The 17,822-nt window shown below is 33.2% G+C and overlaps 1 protein-coding gene across 2 annotated transcripts in view; it reads right to left on the reverse strand.

The window, feature by feature from the left end:
* The window catches only part of ELP4 (elongator acetyltransferase complex subunit 4), a 223,637-nt gene that overhangs the window by 117,948 nt on the left and 87,867 nt on the right, over positions 1 to 17,822 (reverse strand). For both annotated transcript variants that reach the window (XM_003122892.6, XM_021085295.1), the window contains exons 8-9: positions 10,663 to 10,771; positions 7,629 to 7,735 (exon numbers count right to left, since the gene is read on the reverse strand). In XM_003122892.6, the coding sequence (XP_003122940.3) occupies positions 7,629 to 7,735; positions 10,663 to 10,771 (216 nt within the window). The remainder of the gene's footprint in view (positions 1 to 7,628; positions 7,736 to 10,662; positions 10,772 to 17,822) is intronic.

Below are 17,822 nucleotides of genomic sequence, written 5' to 3' on the forward strand. Positions count from 1 at the left end.
AAGGGTTCCTGTGAGAATCAAATAAGAATGAAATATGGTGATGTATATGAAAGCTCCCAACACAATGTCTAGAACAAAGGAGATACTCAATATACATTTCCAAAGAAAGTTACAATAGATAAGAACTAGTTTAAAAATTGTACCTTAACAGTTCAACCACTATTTATGGAATGCCTACCACACATGCTCAGGATCTAGCTGCAAACAAGACAGATTATCCCCTACTCTTGTGAAGCTTAAAACAGGTAAGGTTAAGCAAGGTTGGGAAAATAAACAAATTAACTGATAAACAACTATGGAAACACATAAGTGTTACACTGAGAATTAAAATAGGGTGCATGAGTGGAGTTCTCTCTGTGGCACAGTGGGTTAAGTATCCAACTATAGTGGCTTGGGTTGGTGTGGAGGAGCGGGTCTGATCCCTGGATTGGTGCAATGGGTTAAAAGATCCAGCATTGCTGCAGGCACAGTGTAAGTCGCAGCCGTGGCTCGGATTCAATCCCTGGCTCAGGAACTTCCATATGCCGTGGGTGTGACCATAAGAAAAACAATGGGTAACTGAGTGAATACTTCAGATGGGCTAGTCAGGGAAGACCTCTGTAAGAAGGAAATTGAGATATTTAATTTATAACCCAATGACAAGAAAAAGCCATAAAAGGACTGGAGGAATGAATATTCTGGACATTTGCTGTGCAAAGACATTGAAGAAGGACTAAGGATGTTTTGGGTATAAAAGTGTCTTCGAAGCTACCTATATCCATCCCAAAGTTCATGGATACCATGTTAAGCTCTGCTATGTATTTCCTACTCTTCCAAGTACCTCAGAGGATATATTAGTAAAATATATATTTTTATTTTCTTGGAACTTAAAAAATGCCTTTAGCTAATGAAATGGGACAGCCACGATTTGTCATCATTTTTTGTTTTCTTTTTTCTGTCTTAGACACTATAACTAACACACTGCAGGAGGAAGTGTTTCAGGGAGTAACATGTAAGCTGGGTGAATTCTGCTACAGCAGTTCTACAAAAGCTTAAAAAAAAGTCCTTGAAGTATTGCAATATAATTTTCCTGGAGCCATATCATAGAACACACACAGAAATGTTTGTATCTGCAAAATTTAGGAAGAAGAGATCTTTTTCTCTTTGCACTCTTAGGCAATGCTAAAATCTGTATCATCTTGGTCTCAGAGGTGAGATTAATGCAGTATAGATATTACGGAATCTTTAGGAAAGACCCAAGGACTGAAGACTATTTGGCAAGATTCTAAGTATTTCACTTTTGCTTTATGCAATAATCTCACTCTTCAAATATATGCTTTCCTAAGCAAAATGTAGTATGAATTAGTATAAAAAATACTAGCTACACATAGTATTTCTATGTGAAATGCTAGACCTTCAGTTCATTTTATAAAATGATTTATACAAAAATGATTCACAGTCAAGTCAAGGTGGCATAAGATATTTAAAATTATCTCTCAAAGAAAGAGGATTCATTTGATGTAATCAATTACAAGTTTGATATCTGAGATGCTGCTGACCATACAGAAATTTTAAGGTATGTAATAGCCAAACATGAATTTACTCTTCCTTGCCAAATGATGCACTGATGTTCTGCCAGCCAAACTCACAGGAAGCATGTGAAATGAACACAAAAGCAAACAGGCCTTATGCTGCCTAAGGGAAAGTCAGCAAGATGGCAGCTTCAATCATTTGGAATAATACTAAAGTAGCCTTAGGCTTTTCTCAGAATGGAAACATGTCACTATTGCTGCAATATTCCAACAAATCAGAATGCAGAGAAAAGAACACTTATGCAATCACGTCCTGGAAGGGCACTTTACTCAACATTTAAGTGGAAAATAATTATAAAGAAATTTCAGAAAAATTGTCAGTGCACATAAATGACTCAGGGAAAAATGTTTTTTCTTTCAACGCACTTAATAGATTTTTAAAAAGCTTACCACTTAGAAACAATTTCCTTTTATATTTTCCTTAAGGAATTATTAATGTAAAGACACATTTTTATGAAGCAGTAAGTGAAAAGTTTGGGATTGAAGCTGCTGGTAAGAAATATTCATCCCCCACCCCCAATACAGTACTATTACTTTGGAAGTGTGATCAAAGGAAATAAGCTTTCACAACATTTATATAGGAAGTTAAAAAATACTTCAAATCTTTTGGGAACTTACCTAATCAGTATAGTTTTAGCATGTGTCTAGTCAAGTAGCCATCTTTGGTCAATCATCAAAAAATCAAAGGCAAATTGGCATGACTCAACCCTAACTTTAATACCGCATGATTGTGTCGTGTAAGCTTGTTTTGTGTGAGAGCTGCTGTGGTTTTAGCAGAGAGATTAACAACCGGACCTAAGCTGGCCTCCAAACCTTGCCCTGCTGATGCCTCCAGCTCTTTGAAGTCTGACCATCATACCTGGCAAAACAACAGTGGGAACTAGGATGGTGTCAGATCTAATCAAATTGTTCGCTGCAGCATAGCTAACTATGGGGTTCACTAATTGGCCCAATTGCGGATTATACCTTTTGCTACAGATTCAGGACAATAATTTAGTTAAATGATGTTTTTTTTTTTTCCTTATCTCTTCTAATTAAGATTCCAAAGTGGGAAGAAATAGGATTAGACAGAGTCTCAAAACTGTGTTCCCCTTAAGGTGGCATGCACTTTCGATAGGTTCACTATGATGTGAAATATAGAGAGCGCAGGCATAACCCAGCTTCTGGAGATTGTGTGAAACCTATATAACATTACTGTATGGCTACACCACTTGGGAAATAATGTGTAAATATGGGGATGGTAATATAATGACTATATTAAATTGTGAATTGTATAAAATGACATTTCTATAGTTAAAGAATGTTAATTTTTTGGGTTTACTTTTGACAAACGATTTAACCTATATGAATAGATGCCTATGTTCCACTTGCTTTCTTTTGCTAACTGAAGTAAACAGGAGATTTGAAAGAGCAACCAGTTTTTATGGAGGGCATGATTACTAGAAAAGGTATATCTGGACCACATGGATCATGCTCCTGAGTCAGACACTTATGTTTCCACTTTTTAAATTTTACTGACATAATTGCGAACTGACAAATAAGTTACCTATCCCTTCCCTCTACCTCTAGATATACTAAACAGATAGTCACCTTTCTACTTATTTAAAAACTAGAAAAGCTGCTTTAAAAAAATGTAGGGGAGTAAGGAAACCTAGGGCCAAAGATACCATACAACATTCTAACTGGTCCAGCATTGTCAGAGTGACTTGACACCCTCGTACTGTGAAAAGTTTATGATTTTCCAATACGTAAAAATTTCAAATAATTCTACTGAATCACAGCAAGTCTACTATACTACTATCACATCAAGTATTATTATAAAGCTAACTTATACTGATGGCATATACTATTTTGGTCTTAGTACTAAAGAATGAATCTATAAATGCATAAAAATAACAGTTACTTAATACATACTGGTTGACCAATTATTCTGTGAGAAAAAGTTCCTGGGTAGTAGAGAGGTACTGAGGTCCTATTGATTAGGGGGCAAAGTATGATGTGATAACCTTGAGTAAACTTGATATACTTTGATTTTCTGAACTTTTCATATTCATTTAGCATACAAGATCCACATAAATGTGATATTTATGATAGTCACTATTTTTGAACCAATTAAAGCCTACATAAGTATTGTTTATCCTTACAATGAAAACTTGCAGTGAACAATGCAAGTCTTTTGCATATGTCAGTATACCCTTGTGATCATATTTTCTGACTTGAACTTAGACATTGAATCTTAGAGCTGGAAAACTATCACCAAAGCAGAAACCCTATTTGTTAATAACCTTAATAGAGTCTGCACCTAATGAAACAACATATTATTATCATTTGTATTAGAAAATTAGCCTACTAAATTGTGTGAAGGTATGACCAAGCTGACCAATACAAAATCAAAACAGTGCAATAATGTTAAATACAGGTAAAAATGCTGCTCTTATGATGTCTCAAATTAAATACAGCCACATATCAAATCCTACCAAATCTCTTATGTATTATAATTTTTAATTAAAAGAGAAAACTGGTTACTTATGATGCCAACATTAGAGAAGCAAAAATTATAGAAACTGAAAAAATCCAAATCTAAACACTTATTTCAGCTTGGAAGTGAAGCTTTGTAACCAAGTTACACATCTTGCAGAACTTAACTGAGAGGTAGTGTTATAGGTCATTGGACCAGTGGAAGTTAGATAATATTTATAGCTGTATTATTTGGACAATTCTTTAAATTCCATAAATTTATCTACATTACATACATTTCAGCAAAGGTTTTTTTCACCTCCTAAGTCTATGACTCTGATATAGATACAAAGATGAAAAGGACATAGTTTTTATATATTGAGTCTGATATTATACTTTAGTAAAGTCTCTTATTATAAAATATTTAATCACTATATAGAAAATATAAGAAGCCAGTATAGTGCCTGGCACACAATAAAGGCTTCCTAAATGCTAGCTATGATTGAATGGAGTTATGGTAAGACCAAGAAATAAGTAGTATATTATGGTTAATCAAATATTATAGAGAATGACTATATAATTTACTTGGATTATCAACTTTCAAAGAGTTGAAAAGCTATTTCTTTTAAACTGAAGCCATGCTGAATCAACTTTAAACTTTCTCTTTTACTTATGCAGAATGCATGCCAGAATTTCAGTCTCATTACTGCAGATGTGATTCTTCTATGATTTATGTCAAGGGGTTAATTTATACAGCTTTATAGTTAAAGAATACTAAGTATCACTAAAAATTTAGATTCCATTCGAACACTTTCACTTGAATCTGGACAATACCAATACACACTCCAAGAGGAAAGAAATATTCTTCTGCCTTATCCAAATCACTCAAAGAAATCAGAGATTACTGGTTAAAGTTTCTCTACCTATTAGAGGCCTTGGGGAGCTGTTACTAAAAACACATTCAATTTTTATACATAAAAGTGACAATGATTAGGTAAATCAAAGAAAAGAGATGCTGAAAATAGAGATGAAAGTTTTTGTTTCTTTTGCTGTTTATTTCCAATTATGCCACCTTTTGAGATCATGTGACTCACAGAAAATTCCAACGTGCAACAAATCTACCTACATGGAATTAGAAAAGTTATTTCTGCTTTACCTGCTGAAATACTTTTAGCAGTAGTAGTAAGACACAGATTTCATACCTGGTATATTATAGCTTCAGACTGTACAGACCAGTACAGTGTACATTTTACGATTTTTTAAAACATCAGAGCAACTTAAAAAAAACATTTATTAGTTGTGCATATTAAAAAACTGCCACTTGGCAAAGGAATCTTGTTTCCAATGTCTATAATATACCACCAAAGACTTGCTGTCTGTTTCCACATGCATTTTACCACGCACAATTCTATATTTAAAGCACTTAATCTTTTGTGAACTACATGATTTTATCTTATCTTGTACTTCTGTTAGGTTCGATTCTTTGATTTATATCTTTTCTAATCACCAAATCGAATGTTATGACATAAGTAAATAACCTATATTACTATATTAAAAAAAAACTGTATTCATTAGGTTATAAGCCAAAAAGGTAAAGAATTTGGTCGTCTGTATTGAGTTTCAACCTACTTGTGTTTTGCTTTCAAATTTTGTAATGTTGCTTCTAAATCATAAGGTGACCAGTTATAATGGTTCTCTTAGTTTGGAACAGTGGGAAGAAGAAGCAAGAAAAGGGAACAGAAACCAAGATCTTTCATCAGCTCCAGTGGTAAAATGTAGTCACTATTAGAACCTAAAGTTATTCAAAGGAGAGATCCCACTTGAAATTATCTTTCATTTTCACCCCCTTACCCCCAAATAAGCCCCAGTATATGTGCGTGCGTGCGTGCGTGTGTGTGTGTGTGTGTGTGTGTGTGTGAGAGAGAGAGAGAGAGAGAGAGAGAGAGAGAGAATAAACATTCACACTACTATGCCACCTTCTTCTCTGGGTGCAAATTTTTTTTCACTTGGGAATCTCCTTGCTTAGTTTTTATGGTTATGGACTTGCTACCCTAGACCTGGTCGCCAGAATCCTCATCTTGGGAGAAAGGTGCCATATGGAGGAAAAAAAAAAACTTATACTTTTCACTCAATATATAAATTCAACTTAAAAGAAAATGATGAGGCATGCTTTCCTTGTGACACGAACAACTTTAATCCCTCTAATAAAAGTTTTAAGCAATATTTAACTCAATATTCTGTCAGAAAAACGGAAACAATGTTGAACAGTTACAGCTTTGGGTTCCATTTCAATGGTTCCTTTTGAGAACTAAGGCAAATTAGCTCAAGAATCACTATTTCTACACTCTCCCTCTTTTGGCTTTAAGTGGCTTTTGAAGGGAGTATCCCCAGATGAGAAACTTCTAACACTCCTGCAGAGATGACCTGCTTGAAGAACTGGCTGCCTGATTAACTATTAACTGCTCTCAATAGGATTAGATAATTAAGGACATTGATGACCATTAATTAGGAGGAGGGCACATTAATTTGTCACTGGATAAGGCCCTTACAATGATTTATAGGTTAGTGCTACTTGCAAATGTGAAGGGAAAGAGAAAAAGAGAGAGAACCATTAAGTTACCTTATCAAGTGGCCAGCTAAAGAGGGCAGAGGGTCAAAAAAGGGCCAGAGTGGTCACTTAAGGGTGAAGTCCCAAACACCAAAGCAGTGCCAAGCCACATTGACCATCATTTGGTGACGAAGTTAAAAATATGCTAATTTATTGGTGGCAATTCTCTCTTTTTATGGTTTCAAGCAGTTAAGACAAGTGGCCTGCTTAAGAGCTTTTCATTTGAAAAGAGATTAAACAAAATGGTTTGTCAAGGCTGCTTGGCTGTTTTATGTCTTTGTTAAAAAAAAAATTGTACCGACTATACTGATAACTATCACATCACCCCAAAGCCATCTCTCTCTGTCTGGAGCATTTATTTCGTTAATAAATACATCAGCTTTAATTGCTTAATAGTGCTATGTTCATTTGCTCTTTTGCAAGATTAAGTCGAAATAAATCTTTTGTACTACTACTTTCTGTCACTATTGCTGGCATAAAGGTCACAAAGAAAAGTTTAAGTTTTTGTAGACAATTTACTTAAAGATACTGGTGTAACAACACTTTGTTTTCTTCGTCAAGGGAAGAGGAAAGGTGGTTTCATTAATAGTAAAGAAAACTGCTTTTAGAATGTCGATAAGGATCCTCTTTTCTTATCCATACACGATTGTGTGTAGCATTCACATTCCACACACAAATAAGCATAGCTCATTAACATTTAATCAAATATGCTTTCGAAAGCCTTGGAAATACGCATGTCATACTTGCGTTAAGTTTGGACCTTACCTTTAACAGACATTTAAAACAAAATCATTTTGCTACATTCTAATGATACACCATTAAAAGACCAAAAAGGATTGTCTGAAAAAATTATTCTATTAAAACAAAAGAACTTAAAAAGATTTAGCGTGAAATATTTCCTAAGAATTTCGTTAAAGTAAAAAAATAAATAAATAAAAGGAGATACTATTTACCTCAAGATTGTGAACCAAAACATAAAAATTCTCTCTTACCTCAATGGTGAATAGCTTCCTTTTTAATTTAAAAGCTAAGTCTTTGACATCTGATACATCGCAAATCAAGTTATTAAGCCGAGGAATCTGCCGTATATGAATCAAACCTTGTGGAGAGAAAATTAAAAGGAAAAAAATTAAAATGCTGTCATTGGATGCATAAATGAAAGAGAGAATTACAGCAGAATTCTGTAAATTTACACACAAGCATCCTCCCCTTTTAAAACTGGAGCTTACTACCAGGAGCAATGAAGCAAATGGTGTGATTATACTCAAGTAATCAAGCAGAATAAGATAAACAGAAATCCTTGTGCGAGGAAAACTAATTGCACTTGGGTACAGAAGTACAGATGTAAAGAGGGATCTTAATACTTGTCAAAACTACAGCCGGTTTGTGTGTGATTTTCTCTTGTATTTACAGTAAGCAAATATGGCTATCACCTTGCATGCTGCCCACGGCACCACTGAGTGATCTTTATTTTATTAAATGCACCAGTAAGCAGCCAGCAAAACAAGGCTTATGGGTTACTGATAACCACTGAAGCACTAATGAAAAGTATTTCATATTGTACCTTATTAATGACTTGAACAAACCGCTGAAGAAAACTACATTTCAGAGCACACTCTAGGATCAAACATTAACCCCTGTGCCTTCCCAAGACAGTCATTTCGGTGGCATGTTAGACCTTTATGTAGCTGTTATAAGCTTTGTAACAGTGCTAGGTAAACCGTGAGCTTTGGCCTCTTGTCAGTAGAAACACTTGCTAATTTTTTCTGACAAGGGCACTGGATGGCTTTTGTGCAGCTTAATGCAGTTTCTGACTAAACTCAGGGTCATTTGCCACAGATGAAGACATAGAAGATTCTTCAGTGCATCTCTCTGCCTGACTCAGCCCATATATAAAAATCACTATCCCAAAGACGTAGATCCCTCAACATGGGGGAAGAAGGCAAATTCAGATTTGAACAAATTAGCTAAGTCTTATTTACATAATTGCTTCTCTAGTATACAGTTTTTTGTGTGTGCATGTGTGCGCGTGTCTTTCGATGCTTAGTAATGTATTATTGTTAGCTTAAAAGGGTCAACTTCTGAACGCTTACCTTTAGAAATGGCCCCTTCAAAAATAATTCACTAAAATATCTGACTTAATTTTTTAAGCTTAAGAAAATGCAAAAGGTGTTATCAAGGAGATGGTTTTTATATACAAAATATCTCACATAGAGCTATTTAGATCAATTTATTAGAAACAATCACACTCTACTTCCATTTGCACATTTCTCATTGTAATCTTGCAAGTGCTTGTTTAGTTAACTAATAAATCGGGAGGTTTTACAGATGAATCAATGATTTCTCAGGTCCTTCTTATTAACAGAAACTTTACTCATCATCAGAACCCTCCATTAATAAGTGGGAAAAAAAGGAATCAATCCAGAGATTTCAGCACACAAAAATAATCACAGCTTTTCAATCTTTGAAATGTTTTAATCAAAATAATATTTTTTTAGAATACAAAATATAATTTTACTAAACTTACAAACTCATAACACAAATGATGCTCAGAAGTAACTTATAATGTTTAACTTAAGTTGTTTTAAAAAATATAAATAAGAAATTAAAGAAGAAGTTTATCCAGTTACAAGATACATAAATCCGGGAGATATAACATACAGAAACGGTTACTATGGTAACAATACCATACTGTATATTTTAAAGTTGCTGAGAGAACGAATCTTAAAAGTTCTCACCAATAGAAAAAATATGTAACTATGTTTGTTGATAGATACTAACTAAACTTACTGCGGTAATAATTTCTCAATATACGCATATATCAAATCATTAAGTTGTACACCTAAAACAATATTATGTGTTAATTATTGCTCAATATAAGTTTTGGAAAAAGCAAAAAAAAAAGGTAAATAGCTTAATCTTAACAGCTGTCTTCCTATCAAAGTAACAATAATATATTAAATGAATTACGTATAGGGTTAATTTGGGCATATGCCATATGCACACTTATGCAATGATCATGAGGCAAATTATTTCATGTAGCTTGTATTTTCCAGCCTTTTAAAAAATACTTGATTGTTAGAACATGCTATTTCATTATTTTTTTAAAAGTCTGTATTGTGACTCTTCAAAGCATGGGTAGTTATAATGTAAGTATCTTATAATCTTTTTTCGGTAGACTGCAGAAATTTCCATAGTCCTATAACCATAATCTTTTATAATTTTGTAGCAGGCTTCAAATAAGCTATTTAGTTATTAGACTAGAGGTGTCCATGGAAGTATAGTAGTTCCATAATAATAATAGCTGTAATTTTTTCTCAGAATAAGCAAAAAAGCAAAATTCTATTATTCATCACATTCTATAATCAGTTCAGCGCTAAGATAAGCATAACTACTAAACTTACCTATTGCAACAGTTCTATGTAGGAACTTCTATTAAAAAAAAAATCCTCAAAGTAACCCAATGACTAAAATATCCTTAAAAGCTTCAAAAATATAAGTATAAAGTATGATTAACTGCTTTGTGTTAACACTAGGGTGGCAATGTCTTAAAATTTGCTAATAATTCTAACAACAAAATAAGCAAAGTCCAAAATAAAAAAGATGTTTACTTATTGAAAATGTGATTGTTAGGACTTTAAAAATATAATACAGTATTAATTTTATTTATTATACAGCTAAGCTTTGTAAAGTATAAGCTATTATACACAGCTGTTATTATTAGAATTAAAATAATATTTATTTCTAACATGGTTAATAAGTATGACTGATTTCACAGCATAAAAATGTACATCTAGGCCACTGGGACAAAATGTACATCTAACTGAGCCATGCCTGAGTACCTTTCAAATAGTTACTAATGTCATTTGGTGACAAGCTGCCATGAAAGACTGGCCAAGAGGGAAAAACATTTATCAGATGTATTATAAACTACAATTTATGCTACATGACAGTAGATATTATAACTGGACAAGATTCATCCAGGCAACCAGAACATGCCCTTTTCATTATAAAGGTGCTGCTTACCATGATAATCCTTATATAATGGGTTGGTCTCTCTCTCAGAACCAATAAATGATTCCAAACCAACTACTATATCTGACAAGTTTGTAACACGAGCAATAATCGCTTTATTCTGTAAAACAAGAAAACAAAATACTCATGTTATATATACCATCTAGACAATGCCAATATGCCATCTCGATGACAAATTGTAGAAAAGATAAGACTATCAACACAAAGAAATAAAAGTTAAAGGTACCACAGACAGAAAACTGGATGAAAAATATGTCCCTAATTGAAAAATTCCAGTCCATATAGGCATAATATTCTAATTCGAAGGCTGGGAGTGCATACCTTAGTTTCTGTAGAAAACAGAAATAATTTCTCTCTTTGTTTTAAGGGGCAAAGCTAGTTCTATCTTCATACACTATTATTTTTCAAATTACTTTACCCATTGCCCATTGGGAAAATCTGATCAACATTAGGATTCAGAAGCAGTATAAAGTACGGTATAATGTGTAAGGCAAGGTCCTACTATCATCTGTCAACTGGGACCAGGTCCCAGCCCTATAAAACAGCTGAGGTCCTCTGTATCATATTAGAAACACAGAAGAGTCCAGCTAAGAGTCTGCAGCATGGCTAGCTCTGGAGTCTTCTATTTTCTCTTTCCAGATGCTGCTATTTGGCTCTGGGATAACCATAAAGGAAAAGAAAAGATGGTAGACAACCAGCACTAGACTTGTAGCTCATCCTTTCCTTCCCAACACCACCGGACCTCAACCAAAAATACTGCTGAGCAATATATCATTAAAAACGACAATGTCACATTTTAAATAATAAAAGTTCTAAAATATTAAGAATTTCATGGCTATAGGAAATATAACATCAGAAAACTGTTTTATATGCCATAACATCTTAGAAAAATGTTTGAGCTACAGATCTAGATAAGTTGAAAAAATTGCTTTTTGTAAAATTTTATAATTTTGTAACTCCCATTTTATACTCTGGTAATGTCTACTATTTTAAAACTCATCTTTAAAAAAAAAAAAAAGGCTGGGAAATGTAAAACAGTTAAGACAATACACAGCCTGATGCTATGTCCCCTGTTAAGAAAAGTCCAAAATATATCCAAATATGTTCACTTTCTGAAAATGTGACTGATTACTGAGCTTTCTAGTTTTCCTCTGTTTCTTAAATCCTCTTGCAAAGATTACATAAGAATGAAAAATAAAAGAGGTCTGGTCAATGTTACCTGACTAGGTCTGAAATACACAGTAGCCTCTGTCACTAAACATTATGCCAAAGTGACTGGTTAACTTACATCTAGGATGGCATTTTGAAACTCCTCTGTAAGTAGAAATGTGTGTTATCAAAAGACTATTTCAGCCTCTGAATTAGTGTTCTTAAAAGGAACCAGCAAAAATAATTATCTTTTTGTCTCTAATACTTTCAATCACGTGGGTACCAAGTACAGAAAAACCCAACATCATTTGGAAATGCCTATTTTTTTCCAAGGCAATTTTTCATTCAATGGTGAGAAAATAATCCAGATTGATTCCTTACTTTCAGTTCTGTGCCACAGGGGATGGTCCTACTCCAGGAATAACAGGGGTTTCAGAGGCCATAAACACGCTCTCCTCAATATTTCTTTAGCCAAAGACTATTATATCAAACTCATCCAGGTTGGGTTTCAGCCAGTTATTCTTCACCCAAACAAAAATGTCTGCCAGACATTCCAACAGCTGGGAGACAGTTCACAATGAGTCAACTTGAAAATGATTCATTGTGCTGAGTACTGAACAATGTTGGGGTGGGGGTGGGGTACGGCTGAGTTGGTCGTAGAGGGTGAGAACAAGTGGGAGATGAAGAATAACCATGTGGTTCTCCCATTAGGAAGGATCTTAGATAACAACCAGCAGACTTATCATTTCATTTTTAGGATAAACTCAACTGGGAAGAGTACTCCTGTCATGGATCCTCAGATGAACAAGCACTTATAAAGGCTACTGACAATATTTCTTAATCAAAAAGGTCAGATTTCCTTTTATCTATAAATAGAAGAATAAGCCTTTGTATCTCAATATCTGAATCTAAAATTATAAAAGTCAATTTTTGTTAGAACTCAACTATTCAGGATTTCAGTGACATAAACTAGGGCTTTCTCAATTACATAAATAATAGAAATTGTAGGGTTTAAGGATTGAATTGGTCTTCCATTCTAGTGGTATATAAGAAAGGTCTTATATATTTAAATGGTCAACTTGACAATTGTTTATTTCAAAGAGGGTTTCTTTTCTTAATTTTACCTCAAAATAAACCACTCAAGACCCTGTAATATTTGTCTATAGTATAAGTCTTTTTAAGGTAGTATGTAAGAGGTTTTTTTTTTTTTTTTTTTTTTTTTAAATCAATTACCTACTTTGCGGAGAAAAACCAATGAATTACAAATATAAAAGGTATAGACAGTCTAGATTTAAAAATCTCTGGAACTCATATGCATATTTCATTTATTGTATTTCTAAGTTCCATAGGTTTACAAACTAAATTCTATTTTGAAAACTTTCAAGAAGTATTAGAACAAGATTAAGCTTTTAATCATTACCATAAAATAACTTACATTTAACAGTGACCTTACTGCTTTCTGCACAGCACTTTTGGAAAATAGTTTATATATTATAGCACACCAGATTAATTGTGAAAGTTGTAAAGGTATCTGAAAAATGTCTATAAAATAAAAGCACAGGAAATTATATGAGAATAACATCTATGTTTCTGTAATGAGATAAACGTTATCTTAATTATAAATTCAGTCTTCAGTTATTTGTAGGAGCATAAAAGATATTTGAGTAATTAAATGTACATACTTTTTAAAAAGTTCAAATAGTGTTACAGATTACTTCTGTGCCTCCAAGATTCATAAGGAGCGTGGCATACTGATGTAATCCTATCTTAAAACCACTCTTGTCCTAAGGTCTTTCAGATCATAATACTAAGCGGGGTGTTAGATAAAGGTAGGTGAATTTACCTAAAAGAATCTAAAAAGAACAGCTTAAAAAATTCTTAAGTGCATATTAATTACAATTAACTTTAGAAGGAATGCACTATGGGCAATAAATTGTCTTACTATAACCCACAGTGTTTACAAAGCTTTAGCATAATAATTTTAGCAGAAGCCTTGAAACTGGAACTTCTACTTTTTCATCTTAATAGATTCTGAGTGTCTTTATGATATTAGCCAGGATGTGAAACCTCCTTGGTCTATAGCATATGTATGTAGTTGGAAATGGAGATAGTAAAGGTATTTGTGTATCTATGACTTAGATATAAACTTTGAAAAATTTTTGTGTTAATTTTGAATTTGCTAGGTTATTGTTGCCAATAAGGAACATAAGAGTAAGGACATTCAAGATTCACCAATATGAGTGATTTAATGGTTACACTGTATGCATGGCATAATGACATCACCCAAATACATACAATGATACTGCCACCCCTCCTTTTTGTCCATCTGGATGTGAAAATCTAGGATGACTCAAAATCTTTCTTATACTAGACAAATCTCCCTTCACTCCTGGGTGAAAGTTGTCAGCTCTGGATAGTAGCCAAGACATGACTAGGAGGGAAGCCAGAAGAGAAGGGAGCCAGGGTCCAGGAGTTTTAAGACTCTGCTGGCAGTCTCAGATAGCATTGTATTAAGTTACATAAAAGGTTCTTAAAACTTTCTGTTGCACTGTGATTTCTTAATTAATTACTTAAATTTAAATGATGTCAAGTGTCGTTGCAAATAAAAAAAGGCAAATCAGAAATCCAGTGGACTACCTTTTAATTCCAGTTTTAATTTCACAAAAAAAATTTCAGAGTTTTTGTTTTGATTGTTCCTTGTTTGGTTTCATAGAATGTCTCCTATTTATTTTTATAGGATGGTAAGCTCTTTTTATTAGGATACACCAAATCCATTAAATGGATTTTAAATAAAGGAAGGTTAATTTAGTGCTTTTTTCTAATTCAAAGCTCATAAAGCCAAAATTATGAATTTTAATAAGAGATTAAAAATTCAACTACTGCCATATAAAGCTCCTTCCATTTTCTAATAAAAATAGTTGAGATATTTATTTAGAGTAACCAAGTAACAATCAGAATTGGATATTTCCTCACTTTCCTGGACATAATTATTCTAACAATGTAAATGATATAGTTTGTACCAATACAAAATATACTTCCAGGAAAGATTTTTAACAAGAGAATTAAAAAGTAATTAACCAATTACTTAATTATCAAGAAGCTTGAAAAGAATAAGTCAACTGACACGAAGCATGTACGCAATGCCTCAGAATAAGTTCTTGGTTTAATCAAATAAGAAAGCAAACACACAATATGAAGGGTAGAGATCCATGCATGTGGCACACACATCACATATGAGACTACGATGGCACAAAAGCACTATTAAGTTAATATAGAAAAATTAAAGAGATATTTGTTACTCATATTTGTTACTCTATGTTTAACCCTACTATGTGACACGATATGTGTCTCTATGGTGGGGAGGGAATTACCACAAGAAAAGCCAGTATTCCCTTTATCAGCTCAAGTTATAATAACATTTTCTGAAAAATGATATGCGTAGAAACAGCAGCATACTAGAACTCATGACATTTCTTTGTCATGTAATCAGAGAAACAAACTCGAATGAAATGTTAAATCTAGGGATATTTAATGAGGTATTTGTTTTTTCATGCTTATTAGGTTCTCTATTCTACAGAAATTGAGACTATTACACAGTTTGTAACTTTTCACACGCCTTCCTCCACCTTCCCCAGAGTTGTCACTTACTTTTGTGGATTAGACTTTTATTTTCTTAAAAAAATGATAGTGGGGAAATAATTATATTCATATATTTATAATTATCTCGAGTTTAAGAGAGAATTTTATCAAAAATTATACTAGTAGATATGAATAATAACATTAGTGAAGGTATTAGATTAAATCTTTCTAGATTTAATACAGCACTTTATTCAAAGTCACACACGGCTAATTTTAAAATATGGAGGAACATTTATAAATTAAAAAATTCTAACTGTAACACTCTCTTGGTAGCATCATATACTGATATTCATGCAGGGAAACTATAAAACAAACATTATTTTGGCTCCTTTCTCTAACGCTTAAAACACATCCACAAAGAAGCTAATGGTAAATACTTCAAGAGCAAAAGAAATTGCTAAATAAGTTGCCACATTTTACTAGGATTAAGCAATGGAGCTATATTTTTTTGTGTGTTTTCTATCTGATACCTGGTATTCTAAATTTCAGTATCAAAATGTTGGTTCCTTAAAATTGAAACTTTTTTTTTAACAACACATGACATTATTTTTAGAAATACTATTTATATTTACAGTGACCTCAAATACCACATGCTTTGCAAACATTTACATCAGTTTTCTTAAGTAGATTTTATATAAAAATCTAAAAAACTTATATATTCTGAAAACTTTTATTAATGGAGTGAACAAAACACTATAATGAATAGACTGAACAGAACAGTGCTACAATGTTCAAAATTAATTTTAAGCATTTCATTAAACTATACATCATGTAAATTTCACATATAGAAATTCACAAGGAAATCTGCCTGTATGTTTAAATCTTTTATGGGTAACTTCTTGAATCAGAAATTTGTTGCTGACTACTTTATACATGAAACTCTTAAAATGTAATTCACAGATGTCCAAAATCTCACACCCTGCCTGGAAAAACAATTGTTAATATCCAAGTACCAAACCAAGCATCCAGCTGATGTTTGTGATACAGTGGTAGGTTAAAGATACTAAAGTTTAAAATCAGCTTAGAATAATCCCATATTGAGTATGAAATTATAGCCTGTCATCAGGAACAGGCTGACAGAGCCAGGTCCAGATGGGAGACTGGCTGGGAAAAAAGCTGAGGCAGGTGGGAAAATGATGGGAACCTGACGGAAGACAGGACTACTCCCTCTGCTGGCAAGGTTCTCACCTGCTTGAATTTTTAACTAATGAGTAGCTTTCCTTTAATTATTTAAGATATAACCAATAAATTATGTAAGATATTCCTTTTTTAGTTGGCTGTTCTGTGTTCGCGCATTTTCAAACTCATGGTATCCTATTTTTCACCACATTAATTTCTCAGAGGTATAGGGATCCATGTTTCACCAGGAGGTCCAATTATTTATCTTATTATTTAATTGCATCATAAGCATAAACAAATGTAGCATTACTTTTATAAAATTAGGTCTTTCAAATTCAAAATTCCTTTAATTTATGTTTGTTGATATATATACTTTCTTAAAGAAAAAAAATTCTTGGGTTACAGTCTTCACAAACTCTTTCTCAGGCTCCGCATAATGCCCCGTAATGAAATAATATAGAAATGAACCATATAAATCAACTATACAGGGAACAAGGAAACAGCATGTCACAGCAAAACAGCATAGATGTACAGCGCCAAACCTATCTGATAATCTAATGATCTGAGTTTACAGATATTATGTACTAATATGTAAGAAATTAAGAACTAATGTTTACACAAAAATTTTGTTAAATTTTACAGAAAAATTATTCAATATTTGATTTTCAATGTAAGTTAATAGGTGCAGCAAAAACATTTAGTAAAAATCTGTTCTAAGATTTTGGCCTACAACCAGAAACTCCCAGAACAGGAGGGATCAGCTTTTTCACCCACTGTTCTCATCTGAATCCTGGCTTAAAAGCTATTCCAGCTCCCAGCTTTCCAGAAGGCTCCATCCCAGGAATCCCTGCCTGCCATTTGGTTTGCTGATTTTAATCTCTCAGGACTTTCTTACAGTGGCTCTACTATGCTGAACTGGCACTTGCTTCTAGAAGTGAGTTATTATTAAACCTGTAGGTCAATTGTGGCACTAACAACTCTTTGGAAGCTTTCAGCCACAGTGTACAATTTGCTAGTCTAATTAAATATTAATTCTAAGTGTTACATTTTGTGGCTAAGAGCTTTTATTTTCCATCATCAGCCTGGAAGAGAAAGAGGTTACAAGGCTAATTTAATCTCTCCCCCTGTCCTCCCCAACATTAAAGATTAACTACATAGGGCGAGAAAACATTATTAAAGAAGCAGGAACTCTTTATATAGTAATAATAATGTAATTAATAGCAAAGGACTAAAACATTACGTTA

This window comes from Sus scrofa, chromosome 2, assembly GCF_000003025.6.
Source record: "Sus scrofa isolate TJ Tabasco breed Duroc chromosome 2, Sscrofa11.1, whole genome shotgun sequence".
In the NCBI taxonomy this organism is placed as follows: Eukaryota; Metazoa; Chordata; class Mammalia; order Artiodactyla; family Suidae; genus Sus; species Sus scrofa.